Genomic DNA, 24698 nt, shown 5'->3' with positions numbered 1-24698 from the left:
TTAGCTGTATAACTGGGGGCTGGTTGTATGATTTCTCTGAGCCTCACTCTCCTCTTGTGAAATATGGGGAAGCAGCGTCCACCTGCTGGGCGGAAGTGAGGGTTCAGTTAGAGCACTTAGGAGCTGTGCAAACACTGGCGGATGCCAGGCTGACGTTTATGAGGTGTGTCCGGAGGCGGGGAACCTCCTGTGTGTGCAGAGACCTCTGCCTGGGTGCTGCCATATCAAGGGGCCAGGAGGCTCCCAGGGCCCTGAATCACTGTGCTTCGTTCTTCCACCAAAGGGGTAGGAGGCAGGGGAACACGCACAGGAGAGCTCTGCCTGTCATTCACCAGAAAGGGGCTGCCGGAGCTGGGCTCTTCAGCAGTGGCTGTCACCCCAGAGACCTGTAAGACAGTCATGCATCGCTTCAAAAGGCAACTTTAATTGACCAAATTTATTAACTAAAGATGAACAAAGGATCCCTGTCCTCTTGTCCTCAAGCTTGTGATAAATCTTACTTTGAAAGTGAGCTGCTTAAGAAATTCCACCAGCAGACAACTACTGGCTCCAACTTCCTCGGTGACACAGATTGGTGCACTCGTACTGTGCACCAGGCCCCGAGCTACTGTTCCAGCCATTCTCCCAGCTTCCGAGTGCTGGCGTGTCCCTGGGTTCTCTCTGGCTCTGGTTTCTTCTCTTTTTATTTCATAAAACCATAGATCTGCAAACACTCTGATGACTCCCAACACTGATCTTCAGGCCTGTACCCCACAGCCCTGCATCCACCTACCGGCTCTCCATTTGGTTCTCACTGGGGTTGCACATGCAGATGCCCCAAATGAAACTCTTGGTTCTTCTACCTCTCATCCTCCTCACTTCAGTTCAGTCGCTCAGTCATGTCCAACTCTTTGCAACCCCATGAACCGCAGCACGCCAGGCCTCCCTGTCCATCACCAACTCCCGGAGTCCACCCAAACCGACATCCATCGAGTCGGTTATGCCATCCAAGCATCTCATCCTCTGTCGTCCCCTTCTCTTCCTGCCCTCAATCTTTCCCTGCATCAGGGTCTTTTCAAATGAGTCAGCTCTTTGCATCAGGTGGCCAAAGTATTGGAGTTTCAGCTTCAACATCAGTCCTTCCAATGAACACCCAGGACTGATCTACTTTAGAATGGACTCATTCTCCTAGTCTTCCCCATTTGTGCTGCCTGCCCTCCATCCTATGGCTGTCAGGAGTCTGTTGAATCCTCTCTTTCCCTCACATTCTGTATCCTGTCAATCAATAAGTCATGTTTGCTCTGCCTTCCCAAAGTATGCCCAAGATCATTTCTCACAACCCCCCATTGATGTCCGGAAGATGGTGAGGGATAGGGTAGCCTGGCATGCTGTAGTCCATGGGGTCGTGAAGAGTTGAACATGACTGAACAACAACGGCAATGTCATCCACCTCCAACTTCCCCATCTTCCTTCTTTACTTTGGCAGCTGGCTAACTGGTGTCCATTTTCATTCTTGCTCCACAAAGTGCATTTCCTGAACAGGGCAACAAGAGTATTTAAAAACAAATAGCAGGTCATATCCGCATCCAAATGCAAATCTCCAGTGGCTGCCCACTGAACACAGAACAAATATTGATGGTAGACTCCCTAGCCCGGTATAAGCCAGCCCTGTAACCCCTCTCGTCTCCATTGATGGCCTCCAGCAGAGCATCCCTCTGTTCTGGTTTCAACGACAGGGCCTGGCCTAGAGGAAGCTCAGTCAATAGTTCGCTTTGTGCACACCGGTCTTTCTGTCCCACAAGCACACAAGCCTCTTTGCACCAGCACCAGGGTCTGCTCCGTCTGCAAAGCCTCATTCCCTGGATTCACGTGACTGGTTCCTTCTTGTGGTTTGCCCTTTTGGCTCAAATATCACCCTCAGAAAGGTCTTCCCAGACCCTTCCCCACTCCATCTAAATTGTCATCACTGTCCCGTTTTCTTCATAACGTTAATTCGCTCTGTAACACTATGTGATCTATTGCCACGTTTGGTGTTTCTCTGCCCCATCTGGAAGGTAAGTGAGCTCCATGGGGACATGGTCCATGGCTGTCTGGTTCACTGCTGTATTCCCACCAAGAACACTGACCACAGCACGTGCTTAAGAGGCATCTGACAGGTACCAATGAAGGGAGTTACTCCTGCTCTGACTTTCAAATGTTAGAGTCATCCGACCTCCTCTGTGACTTCATGACAAAGCTTCTCCTCTTATCAATGACGAACAAAGTCACCTTTCATTCCTCGGAAATTAAATTCTTGTTCCTTGGAAACTCCTCAGGCACTCTTCACATTGATGTATGATCCTGCAGCCTTGCAGGTCCAGGGTGGGGAGCGAGGGTGGCCGTGACTCTTTGGAGAAGACCGAGTCATGAGTCCAAGCCTCACTTCAGAAACCTGCACAGCGTGGCTTTACAAACAGGAGATGAGATGGCTGAATAGTCACAAACAAAAATTAATACATTTAATCATATTCCACATTGAAGAAGTTCACATCGAAAAGGAACCCACAGCAAATCTTTCTATACAGGATAAAACTGTTATACTGAATGATCACCCCTTAATTTACTGGTGCTGAAAATGGGCATTTGCATAGGTTACATTTTCTGAGAGCCGGTACCCTGGTGCTGAGGGTCATGGAAACGATCTCCCTTTGAAAACACACCACGGCTGGCCAGAGAGGGACACACAGATGCCTGTAGAGAAAAATGAACTAGCTGGAAATAACAGACAGATCATTTCTCCTGACAGACGTGTCTGTCAACATGGCTCCCTTTTCCGCGAAGAAGCAGCAGTGAAAAAACCTCCTCCATTCGTTCCTAAACAGGGACATGTTGTAGAGAATGGGGTTGACGGCCGCGTTGGCAAACGTGAAGGCCATCACCCAGAAGAAGAGGGACGGCCAGATGACCAGGTTCTGCTTGAAGTTCTGGATCAGGATGAGGAGGATGGTGATGATGATGGGGCTCCACATGATGAAGAAGGATATCATGAGCAGGAAGAGGGTGCGGAAGAGCCGGACGTCCTGCTGGGACACGCGCAGCTGGTGGCTCTCCGAGTAGGCCAGGCTCATGGTCAGCCTCTTCCTGGAAGCCTTCGTGATCTGCAGGAACACAAAACAGAGCCAGAGCCACGGTTTACAGCAGGACATCAGGGGTGTCGCTCTAGGAGGACCAGAGAAGCCCCAGGAGCTGGAATCTGCCATCCTCGCTGCACTGGGGCTGTTTGGCTTTGGAGCTTTGTGCGGAGAGGGCTCCCTCCTCAGAGGCCTGACTCTCCTCCTGCACTAAGGATGTGCTGGAGAAATGGGGCAGCTGGCCTCCTGAGAATAAGGCCGAAGTAAATCCATGTTGCAAATAGTGTTGATGTACTGTGTGTGCTGTGCTAAGTCGCTTCAGTCATGTCCGACTCTTCGCGACCCCATGGACTGTAGCCCGCCAGCCTCCTCTGTCTATGGAGATTCTGAGGCAAGAATACTAGAGTGGGTTGCCATGCCCTTCTCCAGGGGATTTTCCAATCCAGGGATGAAACCCACGTCTTTTACATCTCCTGCATTGTCAAGCAGGTTCTTCACCATTAGCCCCACCTGGAAAAGCCAGAATGGGAGGGTCTGGAAGAGAGATGTGTGATCATTCACAGAAGCACACTGCTGTGGTCTGAATGTGTCCCCACCGAGTCCATGTGTTGAAAGCTAACCCCCAAGGCTATGTTATGAGGAGCTGTTATTAGGAGCTGCCCCAATTAGGTTAAGGGAAGAAGCCCTCATCATGGGAATTAGTGCCCTTATGAGAGGCCCCAGAGTGCTCCTTCAGCCCTTCTACCCTGTGAAGACAGAGAGAAGTTAGTCTGCAACCCAGAAGAGCGCTCTCATCAGGATCCCACCATGTTGGATCCTGATCTTGGACTTCCAGCCTCCAGAAATGGAGAAATACTTTTGGTGGGGTTTGGGGGGTATTGTTTATAAGCCACCCAGTCTGTGGTATTTTGTCATGTCAGCCCAAACAGATAAAGATACACATCTCTCCCATTATTTCTGTTTCTGAAAGTGTTAAGTAATTGAGCATATAAAATCAGTATGTGCTCAAAGGTACAAGCTGTTTGGGAACCATCTCCCCATCATGAAGGTCTGTTGGCACCACCAACAGCTATATGGAGACCAGAGGAAACCGCCAGCAGAGAGAGACAATCCCCTCACACGGGCAAGCAGGCAGGTTCCTTGTCTGTGAGGGAGGTGGGAGTCACTGACAGAACAGCGCTTCCTTCCCCCTTCCACACACCCACCCTCCAATTCCCGTTCTGTGCTCTAGAGATGGGGAAGCTTTAAACTGCCCCTCAGATACATTGTTTGAAACAAGCAGGCATATCCAAAAAAGTGACTAGAAAGTTCTGAAATCAGATTGAGGTGTCCTTAAAGATTCCTGCTCCCAGTAAGAAAGAAGAACTGGTCAGATCACTGCTAGTGACATGTGTTGAAAAACTGAAACCATTTCCTGTTTGTACCCCCAGGTGAGAGATGACAACAGGTAGGATTAATATCTTTGTACATATCTTTGCACACCTAGATGCAATATCAGTAGCATAAATTCCCAAGAGTGGAACTGCAAGGATCTCTAATATTTTGTACTAACGAGCAGGGTCAGCTTTAGAGCAGAGGGATTGCAGGCAAGCAGGCTACTCTGGTGATGTGGGTTCAGAAGGGTGTTCTGGACTCTTCTGTCAGGAGCCCTTGCAGGCACTGCTGTCTGGGTCTTCTGTCCAGTCTGTTCTGTTCAGTTAGAGGGTTTTGCTTCAGTGTCGGTCAGAGAGGCTGGTTACTGGTTGGCAGTGGGCAGCCTTGCATGTGGAAATGGTCCATCAACTAAGGCAAGCTGACCAGATTAAAATAAAGCCCTGCATGTCCTCTCATCCCACTGTCCCATGTAAAACTAGTATTTTTGGAAGAGACAAATGTTTCATAACATCTCAGAACCAGAGTACTGGCGCTGGGTGGGCCTGCGCAGAGTTGGAGTAGCACTGCTCAGACTTCTCTGCCGGTGAGGCCTTCCGCACTACTTCGTGTAAATGTAGATTCTGACTTTGCAAGGACCACACTCTGAGTAGCCAAGGCCTACCCAACCCTTCATTCTACAGGGTGGGCAACAGGCCCCCGAGAGAGGATTTAGCCAAAGTACTTTGACAACAGGAGCTGTGGAACTATTCATGTCTGGGAGCAAAAACTCTACAGAAGCCGAGTTCTTGAGAGAGGCGGTGGGGCTGCCGTTTAACTGTGCCTTCCAGGCACAGGGCGGTGGGCTGGCCTGACCTCCCCAGAGGTTCCAAAGAGCCCAGTGCTCAGGCTCTGGGCATACTTACAGTGTCCTGCCCTTCCACCTATTTCTAGTTGTCCTCTAAGTACAGCCAGAAAGCAGGAGGCCTGCCCTCCTGTATCACTTGCTCAGCTTTGGGGGTGCCAAGAGGTGGGGGTTGAGAGGAGAGGCTGGGGTGGGAGTGGGGGGTAGGCTGGTGCAGTTAGCCCAGTGGAGCCCTGGACCTACTAGCCTGACATGCTCTGCTCTAGTCTACGACCTCTGTCCTAGGGAAGAGATCCAACCCTGGATGTCTTACCACATTCGTGGTGCTTGCTAACTTTCCTTTGCTTAGTCTGGCCCTGTGTCCTTCTGCTTTTCCTGCAGGAGCAGTCTTCTGGCCACACAAAGAGTGCTTACACGTCTGGACATTTTAATAGCCTAAAGTCTTATCGTTAGCTCTGCCCTGGCCTTCCTATAACCATTGCCCTATGATTCTTGAATCTCAAGAAGTGAAACAATTAGAAAGTAATTAGATTCATTCAAATTTGGGGCCAGATTAACTCTAAGATCTGAATGGCTTAAAATATTCTCTTTAGAATGCTTCTAACTAGCTAAAGGACATGCTGTGCCATGCTAAGTCGCTTCAGTCGTGTCTGACTCTGTGAAACTCTGTGGACTATAGCCCACCAGTCTCCTCTGTCCATGGGATTCTATAGTGGAGTGGATTGTAGCGCCCTCCTCAGCTAAAGGATAGCCATTTTAATTGTTTTATGGTTACATGCAATTGCTTCTGTGCAGTAGTTTTGATCTGGGCAACAGACACTGAATGGACAGAACCCCTTCCTTCCCACCATGAATGACAGGAATTGTGATCACCACGCTTTATGGAAGCTCCCTGTGTGCCAGGCACGGGGCTATACATTTATTTTATAAATTATCACATTTCATCTTCACAACTGCTCTTTGGATTTGTACTATTATTATCTTCACTTCAGAGATGAGGAAACTGAATCTCAAGAAATTTGAATAGCTTGTTGAAGTTCACTCCACCGATGCTAAATGGCTAGAGCCACCATCTGGGAAAATCCAGCTCAGCTGACCTGAAGATTAGTGATATTGTTAGTGATACCATAAATGGCTCCAACAGGGCTGCCTTCCTCCTGGCTCTTGTGCTCTGCAGTGGGGCTGTTGCTCAGGAGATGTGACCCACCATCTGAGACCCACATGCTAGAAGTCATGTTGGCACATCCAAGCTGGAAGGTGCTGTGTAGAATCAAAATTAGAATATGTGTTCAGGTGAAAGCTGGTTAATCTGAGATCTTGGATGGTAGACTTGGGAGGGTAACAGCTGCCCAAGGTGGAAGGGCTCCAGGCAAAATGGTACCACTTCTGAATAGCCTAAGTGCAGCCTGGTGGGCACACAAGGATGCTTCAAGCAGCAGCCTCGTTGCTAGTGCTGTCCACACTGCTCTGCCAAGTAGGATGGAGTCCTTGGTACAGTGTCTTTTAGATTTTTTTTTTCTTTTTTTTTGCCAAAACCACGTGGCTTGCCAGATCTTAGTTCCCTGACCGGGGATTGAACCCAGGCCCTTGGCACTGAAAGCACAGAGTAACCACTGGACCACCAGGGAATTCCCTAGAAGGTTTTTGAGTGAATGATGTAAATGAAAGTTCGTATTTATTGAGAACTTCTTATGTGCCAAGCCTCTGTGCCTATCACTTGGCTTATCTCTCTAAATTCTCCCAATGATTCTGTGACTTATGTACTCTGATGATCCCCATTTTACAGAGGAGGAAACTGAGGCTCAAAGAGGTTAAGGAGATTGCCCAACAGTACCCAGCTAAGCAGCTGCAGAGCTGGACTTCAAACCTTGGCAGTCTGTCCATGCTTAAACTAACTCCTTCCCACCCTCTAATATCTCCAACAGTAGCAGTCCTTCTGTCCAGCCTGTAACTCCAAGTTCTAAAGCTGGGAACATCCTGGTTCACCTCCCGTTGGCATCCTGCAATGCTTTGTTTCAGGTGCTCACATGGCACTTGCCACATATTCTCTGGTAGATGTTGAAGCATCATTCTTACCTCTGAGTCCCACAGGCTGCAGCTCCCTGGGGGTTGGGCCGCCCTGTGGCTTCTGTGGTCCAGGGCTCTGGCAAGGGCCTGACAATGACTATGAGCAGACAGCGAAACAGACTGACTCATGAGCCAAGTGAATATGTGGTTGGCTCTTTTTTTAGCACCGACTGATGCTACCATTTCCTTCCATCCACAGTTCCCACAGCTTTGAGGGAGTGAGAAGGAAAATGGGCCCATTATAATCAAATGTGGCTCCTCCCCTGCTCCCTTCCCTACTTTAGATGACATGACTAACCAACTTTCATTCAGGCTTTAAAGTGTCTCTGGCATCACACTAAATGCTTGATGTACTTTTTGATCAAATTAAATGCTCGATTAACGTCTGAGGATTAACTTTAATCCTTAAAACAAGCCTCTCAGGTATGTTTTGTTATTTGGGGGGCAAGAGACTAGGCTCTGAAAGGTAAAGTGACTTGCTCACGGTCTCAAGGTCAAGGTGGAGAAGCGCACCTCAGGGGGAATGCTCTTCACTGCCTGGGACATCCTGCAGCTTCCAGAACAGAGGACAGAGCTCCCAGGAACGTGGCCCACAGCCGCCCCCATCAGGGTCACTGGCACTTAAGAGAGTGCACATACATGGGCTCCCCTTCAGACACCACTTCTGTGGATCCGAGAGGCCTCAGAAATGTGCACTGTTCATTAACTCTTTAGGTGCTTCTCAATCTCTAAAATATGAGAACTACACATCTAGGACTGGAGAGGGAAATGGCAACCCACTCCAGTGTTCTTGCCTGGAGAATCCCAGGGACGGCGGAGCCTGGTGGGCTGCCGTCTATGGGGCCGCACAGAGTCAGACACAACTGAAGCGATGCAGTAGCAGCAGCAGCAGCAGGCATCTAAGACAATAGGCTTAGGGTTTTCCCCCAGTCCTTTGAAGAGTCACTTTTAAATTGTCTGACTTGCTGCTTTTGCATTCACTGAGCATCTGAAGGCCATGACTGAGCGAAGCTTCTCCCCACCCCATGCCACCAGACCATGGCTGCAGACAGGTGAGTGTGGGGGTGGTCACTCCCAGTGACCCAGCTCCAGCCCCTTGGGTCTCCTCTGGGGGTTGCTTGGTCAATCCACACCCTCCCGATCATTAGACAACAGACTCCATCTTTCCAGAGGGCCCACCTCTTCTTCCATCACAGGCCAGCAGGCCCAAAGCTAAGGAATGACAGCCAAGCATGGGGAAAGGAAGGGCCATGTGCTTACTACCTAACACCTTCACCTTTAGCTGAAAGGGATTTCCTCTCTCTTCTAAGCCCTGAGCTAGGTAAAGGTTTTCCAACTTCAGGCCAGACACTCACTCTCTCTTCAACATATATTTTATTAAGCCCCTACTCTGTGGGCAGCACTCTTATAGGTGCTGGATGCACAGCAAGAAGCAAGGGAGCCCTGCCCATTCTGCACTTCCACTCTAGTGTTTGGTGTGGGGAGTATAGGAGGGAAGGGAGGGGGACCAACAAACCTACAAGCTGTCCCACAAATCCTGGAAGCGTCTCATCTTGCCATGGTGATGGTTACTGGGTGACAGTATAAACCAAGCCCCACCCGTGAGCAAGGTCAGCTTGATCAAAGGCACTGGGGAGTGGCCTGGAGACTATTACCCTGGGAAACTGTTGATTGGAAAAAGCCACTGGAGATGTAGAGCACGCCTGAGTCAGGAGGCAAGAGGAATCTAGGGAGGCAGAGCGTGTAAAAGGCCATTGCCCTGAGCAGTGGGAGCAGCCCCGGAAATGAAGAACCTGGATGAAGCTTGCTCTCAACGCTCAGCCAGGGCAAGCCAGCAACCCAAAGCAGGACTTGAAAGCAGCTGTGCTCAAAGGAGAGTCCATGGAGCACCAGCCCAGAGAGAGCTCTGTGGGGAAAAGGCAGTCTGCAGTCAGATTTAGCAGTGCTGCCTACTCTGTTCTGGAGTTGGAGATTCTCAAAGTTTGTTAGCATAATAAAGGCTCTGAAAAGGCCTGCAGCAAAGAAGCCCACTTAACCTTGATTAATCCAGCATTTTCTAAGATAATGGAACCCTTCCTTTAGAACACATCCCACTGCTTGTGAGGAATAGAAGTCAGGATGATTTGAAACAGACACCTTGGGCTTCCCTGGTGGCTCCCTGGGGAAGAACCCGCCTGCCAATGCAGGAGATACAATCCTGATCCAGGAAGATGCCACATGCTGCAGAGCAACTAAGCCCGTGTGTTGCAACTATTGAGCCTCTGCTCTAGAACCTGGGAGCCACAACTATTGAGGCCCACACATCCTAGAACTCACAGCAGGAGAAGCCACCATGATGAGAAGCCTGTGCACTGCAACTAAAGAATAGCCCCACTGTCTGAAACTTGAGAAAAGCCCACACAGCAATGAAGACCCAGCACAACCAAATTAATTAATAAAAAAAAAAAAAAAAAAGAGCAACACCTCTCAGGCCTTGAGACAGTGCTTGAGTTAGAGTTAAGAGTTAGAAGTGACAGGTGTGAGGTAGGGCTGCTGGCAAAGTTACCTGTCCTGTGGCTCCAAATGATATGCTAATTGTGTCTCTATAAATATAGCTAATTAACACTGTTATTCAATTGATTTCCAGAGTTACACTCTTGACAGAAAAAGCTCGGCAAAAAGGCTGATTCAGTCTCTCAGTTATGAATATCTTCAGAGGGAGAGAGAGATGCAAGCTAGGAGGCTCTGCTGGGTTCTCCACCTGGAAGCTCATCTGCTTCCAAGTTGCCCACAGGTGCAAATGAGGACGCATGTCATAGTCCTCCTGGGAAAGGGGCAACAGGCAGTTTTACCAGTGGAGTGGAAAGTAATTTTCTGAAAGTCTTATATTTGCATGAATGTTGCGATTTTCAAAATCACATTTTACCTCTTTCATATTAAAGTCTAGCAGTCTATTCGAAACATAATATCTGCACTCTCATTTTATCATGTTAAACAATGCCCTGGGACCCATTTGGCTCCAGAGGAAACAGGCCCACATTCATCAAGTGACTTTTCTAAGGTCACGCAGTAATAAAGCTTGGACTAGAATCTGTATCTTATGACTCTTTGTCCTGTGGTTTTCCCACTGCCCCAAAGAAGGTGTTGTTGGTCCTTTCAGGGTGATCAAAGTTTGTTTCTTACTCATTCAGTAAGGGTTTATTGATCCCCTACAGTGAATAATCAAGGCTCTGTTTTAAGAACAGGACTACAGCGGTAAACAAAATGAGGTGTCTGCCTTTGGAGAGCTTGCATTCTAATGGGCAAGACAGACGATAAACAAATAAAAATGCACATATGGAATATGACACGGTTGGAAGTGCTTTGAAAAGAAATCAGGGTGAGGGACTAGAGAATGAGGGGGACTCTCTGGAGAAGAGTCTCTTGAGCAGAGGAGCGCGGCCCACACAGAAGCCTGGGGGTAGAGATCCAGGAGAGGAAATGGCAGGTGCAAAGGCCCTGAGGCAGAGCGTGTTGGCAAATGTGAGGAACAGCCCCAAGGACACAAGGGAGATGGGGTGAGAAGACAGGTGAGAGAGAGGGGCAGGCAAGGGCCAGATCACACACGGCCTTGAGCAGAGAGTTTTAGCTTTTCCTGAGTGTGTGAGGGAAGTAATGGGATCTAAATCACATCTTTGACTCATTGCTCGGAACACCGTTTCATAACTGTGAGTCACAGCGGACAATCTGATTCATCCAGGAGCCGTCTTGGGATCTGTGATGGGAAGAACGGAAGGCTGGCCATGGGTTTCTCCGCGCAGTGTCTGGAATTGCAGTTACATGTGGACGGATAAGAGGACCCCTCCCCCAACTCCTCAGGGCTCAAGGATATTTCCAGGTGAGCCCTGGCATGAGGAGAAGATGGAGGGGGTGGGAAACCTTTCCGGAGAAGTCATCCTTCTTCAGAAGGCGGCTGAGTAGTGTGAGGCCCAAGTGAATAGAGGCAGATCGGAGCCCTTTCAGCCTCTTCGGGACTCAGGGGTGCGACCGCCAAAGCAGGAGACATGGATGCCCCCGCCAGCATCTGCCCAGCCCTCCCCCAGCCAACCAACCAGCCCAGCCCCATCACCAGATCCTAGTTCCTGCCTTGCCCCAAATCTGGGCCCTGCTGTTCATTCTCTCAAAAATCTCAGCAGTACCTCCTCTTAGCATGCTATGAGAGGATGAGAGGAGCAGCCTTGCCTAACAATTAACAGCAGCAGTAATTTCTTCATCCCCTGCTACAGGCAGGTGTGACACTCACCACAGTCGCACCATGAGTAACTCCTATGTCTCTCACCAAAATCTGAAACTATTGGACTTTGATCATTATTTTGCAGACGAGGGAACGGAGGTTCGGAGAAGGTAAGTAACTTGCTGAGGCCACACAGCAAGTAAGGGGCAGATTCAGGACTGGTTGTTAAAACAACACTCTCAGGTCTCCTTCTTTTACATTCTTTTGTCTTTTACAGCCCTTTGCCTTTCTCCGTTTTCCCTCTTTTTTCTCTTTTAACAATTTGCAAAGTGTTTTCACACAAAGCCTCACCATGGGTTTCACTGCATTGCAGAGCAGTGAAAATTGTGTCTCCCCCTTCCTTTTCTTGTGTTAAAGCTCCTTCCAGATTGTGACCTGCTCTTGACCACTCTCCACCCCCACACCGACACTTCACACAGCAGATCCTCGACAAACGTCTGAAGAATTAAAGTGTTGGAACTCTGGAACCAGACTGCTAGGTTTATGTCATGATAAGGCTGCTTATGAGCTGTGTGAGCTTTCATAAATTACTTAACTTCTCTATGCCTACGTTTCCTCATCAGTAATTCCGGTTAGGAGTAGACGAGTTCCTGGCACGTGTAAACACCGCTTGTTAAAAAAAAAAAAAAAATTTTTTTTTGTAATAAATTCATTCTACAGGGCTTCCCTGGTGGTCTAGTGGTTAAGAGTCCGCCTGCCAATGCAGGGGACATGAGTTCGATCCCTGGTCGCAGAAGATCCAACGTGCTGTGGAGCGACTAAGCCCAAGCGCCACCACTATGGAGCCCACACACCTGGAGCCCGTGCTTTGTAACAAGAGAAGCTGCCTCCGTGAGAAGCCCGCACGCCACAATGAACAGTAGCCCTGCTCACCATAGCTAGAGAGAGCTGGAGTGCAGAAACAAAGACCCAGTGCAGCCAGAAATAAGTAAATAAATAAACCTTAAAAAAAACTGCAATCTACATTTCTCTTTTTTCCCTCGCTTTTTTCTTTTAACATAATGATAGTAACTAAAGCTCACAGAGCATTTATACATGCCAGACTCCCACTGTAAGCACCTTGTAGACCTCAATGCCAGGCTTGAATCTGCCTCACACCCTTGAACAAGCCGCAGGTGGAGCGTCACTTAAATGGGTCACAAGCCAACTGGTGGGAAAGAGCCTAGGGATGAACGTGGTGGTCCTCTCTCACAGAATCCAAGGACTACAAGACTCAGATGGAAGATGGCTCGGTTTGGGGTTCTAAACCTCTAAGCAGGTCACAGATCTTTAGCTACAAAGAAAGGGCCATAAAAGTGGCCAGACAGCAAGCAGGACCTAAGGGCCCCACTTCAGTATGCTCATTTACCATATGACCCACTATATGCTATAAAACCAAGATTCAACAACTGTAAACATTGGAGAGGACTCGGAGGTTTTGTATTAAACCTTCTAAAGCGAGCGTGAACACAGGCAGACGCCTCCTTTGCCTGGGCCAGCATCTCATATGCAAATGTGCTGCCTCAAGGGCTGGCAGGTCTTTTTTTACATCCCTGTACATAGTCACACTTGAAGGAGGAAATCATTTCCTGTTTCAGTGCACTTACGAAAGGCACAAGCCCTGGGTGTGAAGGGCAGCAATGGATGGAGACAGGCGGGGCTTCTGGTGAGGTTCAGCTTCTGGGAGCTGCTTCTAGGAGTGTGGTCAGTTTGTGAGCTGTGTGTATATGCTTTCTGTGTTTATACTGTACTTCAATTACAGTTTTTAAAAGTGTACATTCTTTATTGCCACATTGCTGTTTGTGATAGGGAAACAATGACACAACCCAACCCAAAAGCTCATAAAATAAATTATGTCACATCTGTATGATGGAGGACCATGAAGTCATTGCAAATAATGAGGCAGAGTACAGGAACTGATACAGAAAGATGTCACGATATAGTCCTCATCAAAAAAGGAAGTTGCAAAAAAAAAAAAAAAAGGAAGTTGCAAAGTAGAAAGCATTATCTCAAATCTGAAAATAAAATGGTTGAACCATGGAAATAGTTGATACTTAATAGTTGACCATTTTATATGGTTCAGTATATATATATATGTGTGTGTGTATGTTTATATGTACACACATGTACATATACATGTTCACATTGCATATAAGTATGTATATATATAAATGAATACAATATAACCTGAAAAAAAACTTCTTTACACTGCCAACAAAGGGGGTAGACAAGATTTTTAGTATCTGTGTTGCATATTTCTATGTCTTTAATTTTTTATAATGAGTTATATTACCTTAGTGATCAGCAAAAACAATAATTATAACAATCACAAAGATAAAACTTTTAAAAAATACCACACTTTTGTCCCTTAGAGGGATGGATCTGGGGAGTGAGCCAGGATTGGGCTGATGTGAATTCTAAGGTAACTTCTGACCTAGAAATGCTAAGATTCCATCTGAACCCGAATGAAGTTCAGCCACTGGGTTTGAAGCAAACGTACCTGTAAAATTTTGGAGTAACTGATCACAATAAGCAGTCCTGGTACCAAGAAGTTCAAAATAGCAAATGACACGTCCCAGGTGATTTCTCCGCCAATACTGGGCCAAACCAGCGTGCAAATCGAAATTTCCTACATACAAAAAGGAAGAGAAGGTCATTTAACGTGGGGTTCTTATTTGGCCTTTAGCTCAAGCCCAGTTGAGGTTATCTGGCACTGTTACGCTGTTCTGTTTTGATGTCACACAACTGGTATGATAAGAAACCCTAGAATCCCTTCTACTGCCCACACAACCCCACTGACAAGTCATTTGCCTCAAACCGTGATTTGCCTCAGAATCACTGTGATTATTATTCCCATTCTCCAATGGAGGCACATGAGCCTCAGGGTCCAAAGGCTGGGGAGACCTAGGCGTGATTTTGGATCATGGCTCCATCACACGGATCGTGTCCAAAGGCATGATCCCGGATTCAGTGCTCTACTTCCTTGGACTGAGCTGCAAAGAGCCATTGAGGCTTCTCTTCCAAATCCTTCATTTTACAGGAGAAAAATCTGACCCCTGAAAGTTTACATAGATTGGAAGAGATGTGCTACACGCAAACATATAAAACCAGGAGCGAGGTTTCAGTATAGTCACACTGCTGAAGGCAACAGTCTCCATTAGGGCATTAAGTGTTCGTTTGGGGGATGTTCAAATGTCTAAACTTCATCAAGGCAGTCATGGCTTACTCCAGAACTGTGCTGGAGCCCAGACTCGGGAACTCTGTCCTCGTGTTCCTCTCCTGCAGGGAAGCACCCAACAGGCTTGAAGCGAAGGTGCAGCCGCAGACATCAGCTAAAGAGGTAAAACCACTGAGACGGGACGGAAGAGTGTGTAAGTTTGTGACCTCGCTGCTATTGCTATCACTACATTGTGTTGAATTCAAATGTTTGACACTAATTACAAACCCCAAAACCTTTTGGGAACTCACTGGATAGTTACCAAGAGCTACTACAATAATTTCTTCCAACGAATAAATAGATTAAGGAAAAGACTTCTATCTATCTATCCTCCCAAACACAAATCTCCAGCATCTGCTTGACTATAGGACAAAACTATTTAGAAAACAAGAGCCCTACACACTTTCAAACACATAGAACAGATTTTGAAGAACACTTTCTCTGTGAAAAGACCACATTATTGATTTTGGTGGACAGGACATCTTAACCACTGTCCAAAAGCAGTATCATCAACCACAGCATCATTCACTCATTTGACCAATATTTATTGAATGTTATTCTAAGAAAAGGGTTTCCTTGGTGGCTCAGTGGTAAAGAAGCTGCCTCCAATGCAGGAGACACTGGTCCTTGAGTCAGGAAGATCCCCTGAAGAAGGAAATGGCAGCCCACTCCAGTCAGTGTTCTTGCCTGGGAAATCCCATGGACAGAGGAGCCTGGAGGGCTACAGTCCATGGGATCACAAAGAGTTAGACATGACTTAGTGACTAAACATCAACAACGGAGACTAAGCAAAGGGACAGAATTTTTATCATTTTCTAATGTGTATCAAGGAGAAGGCAATGGCACCCCACTCCAGTACTCCTGCCTGGGAAATCTCATGGACGGAGGAGCCTGGTAGGCTGCAGTCCATGGGGTCCCTAAGAGTTGGACACAACTGAGCGACTTCACTTTCACTTTTCACTTTCATGCATTGGAGAAGGAAATGGCAACCCACTCCAGTGTTCTTGCCTGGAGAATCCCAGGGATGGGGGAGCCTGGTGGGCTGCCGTCTATGGGGTCGCACAGAGTCAGACACGACTGAAGCGACTTAGCAGCAGCAGCAGCAACATGTATCAAAATTGCGTGGTTGAACTCAAAATACAATCAAGTAATCACCCCTTTTCCTGTTTGGTATTAACAAACAATAGTAACATCTGAAATTCACTGAGCATTTATTCTTGGCCAGGAAACACTTTACACACATTATCTTATTGAATGTTCAATGCAGCCTTTTTTGAAGTGCATAGTTATTTTCCCCAAATACACAGAGGAGGGAACTAAGGCTTAGAAACATTCCCCTAAAATATTAGTCTAAAACACTAAAGATATAGTCCTTTTCAATCATCTTCAAAGAGCTGGGTGGTTATAAAGGATATCCAGGGATCTACCAAGAAAACTCTAAGGCAAGTCAGGCAGGGAAGAATGATTTAGTTATATTTATGCCTTAAGGTGGGCTTCCCTGGTGGCTCAGATGGTAAAGAATCTGCCTGCCATGCAGGAGACCGGGGTTTGATACCTGGGTCGGGAAGATCCCCTGGAGAAGGAAATGGCAACTCACTCCAATATTCTTGCCTGGGAAATCCCATGGACAGAGGACCCTTGGAGGGCTACAGTCCATGGGATTGCTAAGAGTTGGACATGACTGAGTGACTAGCACTTCCTACCTTGAGATGGGGGGTGCAGTTGGGGTGAGAATGTTGCTTCCTTTTCCTATTTGATTCAGATGACTTGCAAATGCACTGAATATTCTAGAAACTTATTATTCTATCCTCACCCCACTGTGCACACCTGATGGAAGAAAGTTTATTAGAGCTGTCTACATTTTGGTAGTTGGAAAGAAATCTGTATCTCTCATGGATCTTCTGAATATTGGCAGTGCAGTGACCACGGTTCTTTGGGAAATCCACGCAACCTTTGCTTGTACTCAGACCTCCCCCCACCAGGGACCCCTCACTCCGGGTACACTGGTGGGCAACACATATCAACAGATATGTTGAAGCAGCTATCAGGAGAAACAGATGTCAGCCCTGAGTGGGACTTAGTCTCCAATTCTTACGCCTGTGATGGGAAAATGTACAGAGAAACAGATGACCCCAGAACCATTTCTTAAAACCCCCAAGAGACCCCAAACTCTTTCCAAAAACCCTCTCCAGAATGTCTGCCCTACTTTCTTCAGGCTTAAAAAGATTTTGTAGAAGAATGTGTAATGATAGAACAAGGTGTTCCTTCTAAATTAGGGGGGAAATATAGATCTTTAAATAATATGCCTGTATCAGCCTCATGTTGAGGAAAATGTGTAGGTGTGAATGTACAGGTATCCACCCACACACCCACACAGAGAAGCATAGAAAAGACTGGAAATCCAATTAAAAATAAAAAAGACCAAAAGAAGCCAAGCACACAGACACTTGATGCAGGAATGGTATATGTCAAGTATGTAAGCCCCCGTGATTCAAAATATTGAGAAATTTTCCTTCAGATTCTTGCACAAATGAGTACGAGGTAAATTTTAATATTTTGCTAATAATTATGCTCAGTGATTGGAAGGTGAAAGATCTTAAGAAATGCTCAGAAAAGACAGATAAAGGCTTTCCATCACTGAGTGACTCAGTGGGCATTTGTAACACAATGATGCTTCCGTCATTTTCTTGTGCTCATTAAAATAGGCATGTGGGGGAAAAAAAAAGACTGGAAAGATACACTCCAGAAAATTAACAGTGTCTATTTCTAGGTGGGACTCAAGTTATATTTACTCTTTTGACTTATGTGAATTTTCTAAATTTTCTATAATATGTCTATGTGACTCTTACAAGAGGGAAAAAATGGCAGTAAAAGTTTATTTGTAAGAGAAATGATGAGCAAATATGAAATACAAATTACCATGATAGTCGAGAAACCTGAACAGGTTTTTTTTTTTTTTCAACAAACACAACGAACCCAGGAAGACTCTCAAATTCCGTGACACTAATGAAGATGCTCTTTGACTTTTTGATCGTGGCTCTCACTCCAGATAGGAGTGTGTAAGGAAGTAAGATAAGAACTCTGCCAGGCACCCTCATCCATGAACTAAGAGACAGTGAGGGTGGCTTGCGTGAACTAAATGACTAATTACATGTACTCTAGAAAGCTTTATATGGTGTCATTGGTTAAATGCAGTATTTATCATCATTTCAAAAAAAAAAAAGAACAGGCACCAGGCCCACAGTCCAAGACCTAACATGGTGTTATAAGTTTGTTTCTGTGGGAAAGTCCATTCGACATAAGTCATTTTGCTTCTAGATATTCTCAGAGGCTGTGACTTGTAAAGGAGTTTGGCAGTCAGTCAAATCTGGAAGGTTGGGGCGTAAGTATTAGAATATTCTCTGTAATTTTTCTGCACATTTAAAATGTTTTCTGATTTTAAGAAGGAAATTTGAAAACCAAAGGCGCTGGGTCTCCTTTCCTACTGAGCCACACAAGCGGCGTTGGCTCAGCTGGTGACGGTGTCCTGCAATCTATTTGTCCAACCACTCGCTGACTCAAGCCACCGTGGCTGAGCCACTGAGAGGCCACTGAGGGAATGGGCCAGGAGGCTGTGGTGCAGTCAGGGAAGGAGAAAAGCACTAGGAAACTTCAGTACAAACTGAACAAACTTCAGTACAGTTCACAGCAGTGAACCAGAAGTGCCCAGAGGGCTACCGGTGATGGGACTGTGGAGTGACCAAGAACGCGGCATCCAGGAGGGGTCGTGTCAACTGTGCCTGTGAGGATGGGGCTTTGGCCAAGAGAAAAAAGGAGGCTGGAGCTCCATGTCCCAATCAGAAAGGATGTAGGTGGGAGGCCAGGTACAATAGTGTGAAATGTGCTTGGGGGTGACCTGTATTCCCATCCCAATCTCTGTGTCCCCCTGGCAGTCTCATCCACTTCCACGGTGGCTTTTTGCAGATGCTGCTGCCATCTACTCTTTTCAGCCCAGTGTTCCGCTGAACCCCAGACTGGCCTCCCCACCCCAAGAGCATCTCTATAGGATGCTTCACAGGCACACCTAGCCTCCAGTGTCACACCCCAATGATTCCACCTCCTGCGTCATAGTATCCAGGCACAGAGCCTCCATTTTCCAAGCTGTCAGATACCTGAGAGCTGCCCTTCCACCTTCTTCTCTCTCCACTCAGAGGGAACTCCTAGGTTCTGTCTTAACAGCTATGCAACTCACCACAAGCTCTTTCTCATTGCCCCCCAAGACCCAGTCATCTCTCACCTTGTAAGTCCCAATGCCCTAAAGGGTATGTACCTGGCCCTTCTCTAGTTGGCCTCCACCAACCCTTCCAGCTGCATCTCATGCAAACATGTGGGCTGTTTCTTCTGCTGTAACGCTGCTCCAGTCCCCCATGTCACTCATGGCTTTCCAGGAAGACTCCCCTGAGACTGGGGGACATCTATCTACTGCTCAAGAGCTGGTCCCTCCCCCCACCAGCTGACTCATCTGCAAAGGCCACCTGATTTCAGCTGTTTCTTGTCAGTTTCTCTAATGACTTTTCCTGGAACACCCTTGGGGATCCCTTTGTAAATAATTCTCCCTGCCCCACCTCTTCAAACAAGATGGAAGACCTCAAGGTTGTTTTAAGAAACTAGGCATCCTAGTTCTATATCTCCACTCCTCTCAGCTTCCCAGCTGAGAAGAAAGAACATACCCATGCAAAAAATGGACTTACTTTCCTGTATCTTAAAAGTATCCTTTAATATCAGCAAACGTAAGCAAACTTGTCTCCTCAGTCAGTCCACACGCAGTAGAGACACAACGGCATTATTGGCCTGAAATGAAATCCGGACAGGGCAGAGAGCAGTGTGACCAAGCACTCCTCTGGAAGTGTGAACTCATGGGAGAGGATCCTGGAGGGACAAACAGACCCTGGCTAACTTCCAGTTCCATCCTTTGTTCATCCTGTGACTTTAGGCATCTTCTCCTTCAGAAAATAAACATGAGAACACCCACTCGTGGGGTTACTGTGAGGTTACTGAATTGTGCCAGGGTCTGAGACCAGAAGCTGGGTGACCTACATGCACCTCCTTGGAGAGAAGGACAGTGTTTTGGTCATGTGACTCATGGTGGGGGCAGGAGGGAGGGGTGCTCAGTAAATGTTTGCAGAATAAATGGGCAGCACACTCTGCCCAGGGTGGACAGTCCTCCCCACCTGCCAATGAGGGTCACGCCCTGCTGGGACCATAGCACGCACAGACAGGAATCCTATTGGAATAGGCTGGGATGACCTGGCTGAGATGGCTAAGTTGCTAGGATGTGTCCACTCTCCTAAAATGGCAGTGTTTTCTTTGCTTGTTTGTTTTTAATGTCAGTCTTTTATTTTCTAGCAATCAGAAGAATTATACTGTTTGAAAAATGTTTAAAATATTTATAACCAAAGATAAGGAGACTAATAATAGCTGGCAACTCTTGAGTGATTAACTCTGTGTGTGCCAGGTGTTAGTTCATTTACTAAAGATAGTCACCACGATGTTAATAAGGGTAAAATTGCTACTGTGCCCATTTTGCAAATGAGGAAAGTGAGGTATAAGAGAGATGAGACCACTTGCCTCTGTCTCACAGCTCCTAAATGGCAGGGATGGGAATCAAACTCAGATCATCTGACTCCAAAATCTGCATTCCTAATACCAAATTATCTAGCGTTTTCTAGAATGTCTACCATTTCATCTAAGTTTGCGAGAGTCTAATTACCCTGACTGCTGGGCACCCACTGTCCGAATGGACAAAGATAACCACGTTCCTGGGGACTGGGTTTGACCAGGGGTGGAGTTCAGATAAGCGGAAAACTCTGAGAGACACTGTCTCCCTGGCCTGTTCTTCTGGAGGGGAGGGAGCCAGTCTGCGCCTGGGTTTAGTTAGTTCTCTGAGCTGGTGGTTTGGGTAGGAAAATGTCCCCCATCCAAAACCTCCATATTTAGTGTCCAAGTGGGAGGGGGCAGGCAGAGTCAGGAAGTTGGGAGTAGAGGATTGAGAAAACAAGTCTTTGCTAATTTTAAATTTGACTCTCAGTTCAGTCTAGACTAGATCCTTCTCTGTCTCTTTTTTTTAATGCTCCCCCTCCCTTTCCCCCCACCCCAATTCTCATTCTTCTCAACTTATTCCTTTAACTGCAGAGCCTCAGTCGACCCACCTATAAAATAAGACGTTTCCTACATGTTCAGGGCATAGCCCTTGAGGAACCAGGAGATTTGTTTGTTGGGAGGTGTGGGTATGTGTGTGTTGTTAGTGTGGAGCAGGTAGGGAAAACAACAGAGGATGGAGGGCTGGAAAGGACTGTCCCAGGTTTTCATCACAAGTTCCACAAGTTCCACCTTGGGGAACATGGCTCGCGCAGCCAGCTCACTTATCCCTAATCTTCTGGCCCACTCTCTCCCTCTCCAAAGGCTCTTAAGACCAAAGTGGTGTATCTGCATTAAAATAATAAGAGGGGTGTGTGTGCCCAGCCCCAAAAGGGATTGAAGGAAGGTCACCCCAACGCGAAACTCCACAGAGGCATCTTACGGTAAAACTCCCGCCATCCCTGAAGAGCTGTGGAGGGTCCAGCCCCCACAGGTGCCATACCTGGGGTAAAATACAGAGTGGCAAGGCACGGAAGGTCCTGCCTCTGTGCGAAGGCCTTCTGACTCAAACAACCCCTGTGTCCACGTCAGCAAGCAGTTTTAGTCTGGGTTGTTGGCTGCGAGGTGACAAGAGCCTCGTTTTTTAGTGTCATTTGCCGGTTAAGTAGAAGTGTACCTGAAATAGTACTCCCCCTCCACCCCCGCCCCCCAGGCGCCTTCCGGTGGGGCTCACAGACCTCTGTCCCTGGCCCTCCCCGAGAGGCGCACAGAACCTAACGCCGGGATAACAGCCAGAATCGCGGGCCTGTGTCCAGGTCTGGGGTTTCGGCTGAATCTCCGCACGCGCAAGCCCTGCCTGCAGTCGCGCCGCAGCACACCAAGGAGAACAGACCCGCGCCCGCAATTCCGGACCGTGGGACTGGAGCAGACTCGAGCCAATGTCGTGAACAAAGCAGAAGCTTTGTTCTATCCCACAAAGATCCTAATGGCATCTCTGGGTGCGCCGCCCGAGTAAAGCTCAGGGGCTCAGACTTGAGAATCTTCGGAATATTTCGGGCGCCCAGGATACTCTGAAGTCACTCTTCATCCAAAACCCCCAGGGTAAGATACCGCGGTATAATTTAATCCCTCCTGTTTAATCCCTTCCGTTTTGCAGTTAGAAAAACTGAGGCTCCAGAGAGGAAGTGACAACCCCTGTACAGGCAGCACTAGGTCTGGGGTCTCTGGGTCTCCAAGGCCCTTTCTCTCCGGCCCATCCACACACACATGCCCGAGATTCTCAAAGCAAGACCCTCATCCACCTCGCACCGAATCTGCTGAGCACGATGTCAGCTCCTCCTCTCACCAAGGGTGAGATACTCTGAGCAATTCACTCTCTGCGTACCTTGGCTTCCTCATCTGTAAATACGTATGATAATAAGTACTGCGAGAAAGCAGAATTTACTATAATGTGATCAGTCATTCCAGGTCTCCCAAGTTCCGTCTGTCTAACCGTTAAGCCCCCGTTACTCCATTAACCTCGCAATAGTGCACCTTACAAGCATTTTGGGGACTCCACTCACAACGTTTTGGCGGGCGTTTAATGTAATCTACATCGTAGGGTCATAGTGAAATTTAATAGGTAAAACTTAGTATCGAGCAGGGTGACACAACTATTAAATGCACAAATGGCCTATTATTGTTTTGTTGTTTTTGTTAATGATCATCCCAGATCACCGTCTCCGTCGCATTCCGCCTGCCAGCCCTTCCCGGACACCTGCCCGGCGCGCACACCGCGGCGCTCACCTGGTCAGCGCCGGGTAACCGCTGCGGGAGGACGCGGAAGAAGATGCAGAGGGGCAGCGCCGCGATCGCCGAGTAGCCCCAGATCAACGCGAGCAGCGCGGCCCGCGCCCGCCGCCCTGGGCCCCGCGCGCCCCGCTGCACGCGCACGATGCACACCACGCGCTCCAAGCTGACTGCCGCCAGCGTGAAGATGGTGACGCTGCCGCTCAGGGTCATCATGTAAAAGAGCAGGTGGCAGGCAACCGGGCCCAGGAGCCAGGCCTCCGTCCAGCGCACCACCAGCACGAGCGGGATGGAGCTGGTGAAGAGCAGGTCCGCGCAGAAAAGATTGAGCACCAGGCTGGCGGTGGTGCCGCGGCGCCGTCGGCGCGCTACCAGCACCAAGGCGCACACGTTGCCCAGCAGCGACACCACAAAAATGAGTGCCAGCACCACGGTCTCCACGGCGTTCAGCACTAGCCGGTGGTCGCCCTTGACATCGGAGAAGAACGGGAAACGGGTGCGGTTGGCCCTCTCCAGGCTGCGCACGGGCGCAGTGCCCGCCGCCTGCGCGCACTCAGGGGACATGCCGGGCACCCCGCGGCCCGCAGCCTTCTGCGAGCGGGCTCATCTGGGAGGTGACTGAATGCCAAGGCGGGGAAAGAGGGAGGGAGAGGGTTGCGACATCTCCCCTCTGGCCCCCTCCCGCCTGAGCAGCGCCGGAGCTGGGCGTTGCAAGCTAAGCCTGGGGCGCGCGGGAACGAGGAAGTGCCAGCGACGCCGGCTGGAAATACCGGGCTGTGAGGGAGGCGGCAGTCTAGGTAGAGGACGACCTCGGCCGAAGTAGATCACCTGAACCCCCGGAAACCCCGCAAAGCTTCCCCAGCCCCTTTCATCCGCCAGGGGCACCCGGAGGACAACCTTAATCCACTGATACAGTTAAAATTGATTTAGGAGTGCTTGAGCTGGACTCTGGAGATCATTCTGTCCTGTGCTTTTCAGGCTTCACCAGAGAAGTCTCAGGGGTCTAGGAATAAATCCCAAAGCAGCTTGCAGTAGGTCCAGATCTTTTTGTGGGGGTGGGGAGGAGTCATTTATCATTGCTAAGTAACATGTGACTGGGTAGATTAGTTCATCTCTCTGCCCTAGTATTTTAAAATCTATAAATGGAGATAATAATATCCCATTGGGTAATTGTGAGTACCATAGAAAGAGATTTATACTTGGCACACAGTAATTGCTCCTGAAATGTTATCAATTATCAATTGCCATAATTAAAATCCAGGTAAATTCTGCATTCTGAACAAAGATATAAAATACTTTCGTGTAAAAAGAATGGGGCCCAAAAATATATTGAATAAACTTGGCACCCAGGAAAGACAGTCACTCCAAGTACACACAGATGGTGAATGTGCCTCTGGCACCCCAGTTTGACAAACACTGAACAAACCAGTCCCCTTACAGATGAAGAAACTGAGGAACAACACAAAGTGACTTGCCCAGGGACTTCCTTGGTGGTCTAGTTGTTAAGACTCTGAGCTCCTAAAGCAGGTGGCACAGGTTCAATCCCTGGTTGGGGAACTAAGATCCTACAGGACATAAGGTGCAGCCACCAAAAAAAAAAAAAAGAGACTTGTCCAGAGTGGTGCCTGGTTAGTGATAAAGCCCCTGACCCAGACGTTTCTGTCACACTCCTGTTGTCTAGTTTTCTGTTATAGTAAATTAGACAGAGAATGAAAGTGTGCTTGTGGCCCTAGACCCAGTGACCACTTCCCTGCCAGACACCGTCCCACCACCCACAGCCTCACTCTCTTCCCCTTTGCCATACTACCAGGCCCATCCATCTTGTAATCATCTGGGCATTAACTAAGAATTTGGGGCACTAGCATAAGGTGCTCTCTGGTGGGGCGGAGGAGGAGAGGGCGGTCATATCTGTGTTTGCTTATCACTGTGGCATTTGGGGTCTGAGTTGACGATGTGACCTCTGAACTGAAGGGC

At 48.0% G+C, this 24698-nt stretch overlaps 1 protein-coding gene across 1 annotated transcript; it reads right to left on the bottom strand.

Moving 5' to 3' along the window:
• Positions 1 to 404: 404 nt before the first annotated feature.
• FFAR4 (free fatty acid receptor 4) lies at positions 405 to 23501 on the bottom strand. Its single transcript, XM_061402826.1, has 3 exons — positions 22722 to 23501; positions 14103 to 14231; positions 405 to 3116 (listed from the first exon to the last, which is right to left on the bottom strand). Exons 1-3 carry the CDS (start codon positions 23286 to 23288, stop codon positions 2727 to 2729), a joined length of 1086 nt encoding a protein of 361 aa, XP_061258810.1. The 5' UTR covers positions 23289 to 23501; the 3' UTR covers positions 405 to 2726.
• Between the last annotated feature and the right edge of the window lie 1197 nt (positions 23502 to 24698).

Source organism: Bos javanicus, chromosome 26 (assembly GCF_032452875.1).
Source record: "Bos javanicus breed banteng chromosome 26, ARS-OSU_banteng_1.0, whole genome shotgun sequence".
In the NCBI taxonomy this organism is placed as follows: Eukaryota; Metazoa; Chordata; class Mammalia; order Artiodactyla; family Bovidae; genus Bos; species Bos javanicus.
The sequence above is the reverse complement of the archived record's forward strand: the minus strand, read 5'-3'. Positions and strand labels throughout refer to the sequence as shown.

Bases quoted from the DNA above. Each gene is read 5' to 3' on its own strand.
- FFAR4 (XM_061402826.1), bottom strand. From the start codon at position 23,288: ATGTCCCCTGAGTGCGCGCAGGCGGCGGGCACTGCGCCCGTGCGCAGC. The intron at 14,232-22,721 runs GTGAGCGCCGCG...TTTTGTATGTAG, and splicing joins GGTTACCCGGCGCTGACCAG to GAAATTTCGATTTGCACGCT. The intron at 3,117-14,102 runs GTACGTTTGCTT...GTGTTCCTGCAG, and splicing joins GTTACTCCAAAATTTTACAG to ATCACGAAGGCTTCCAGGAA.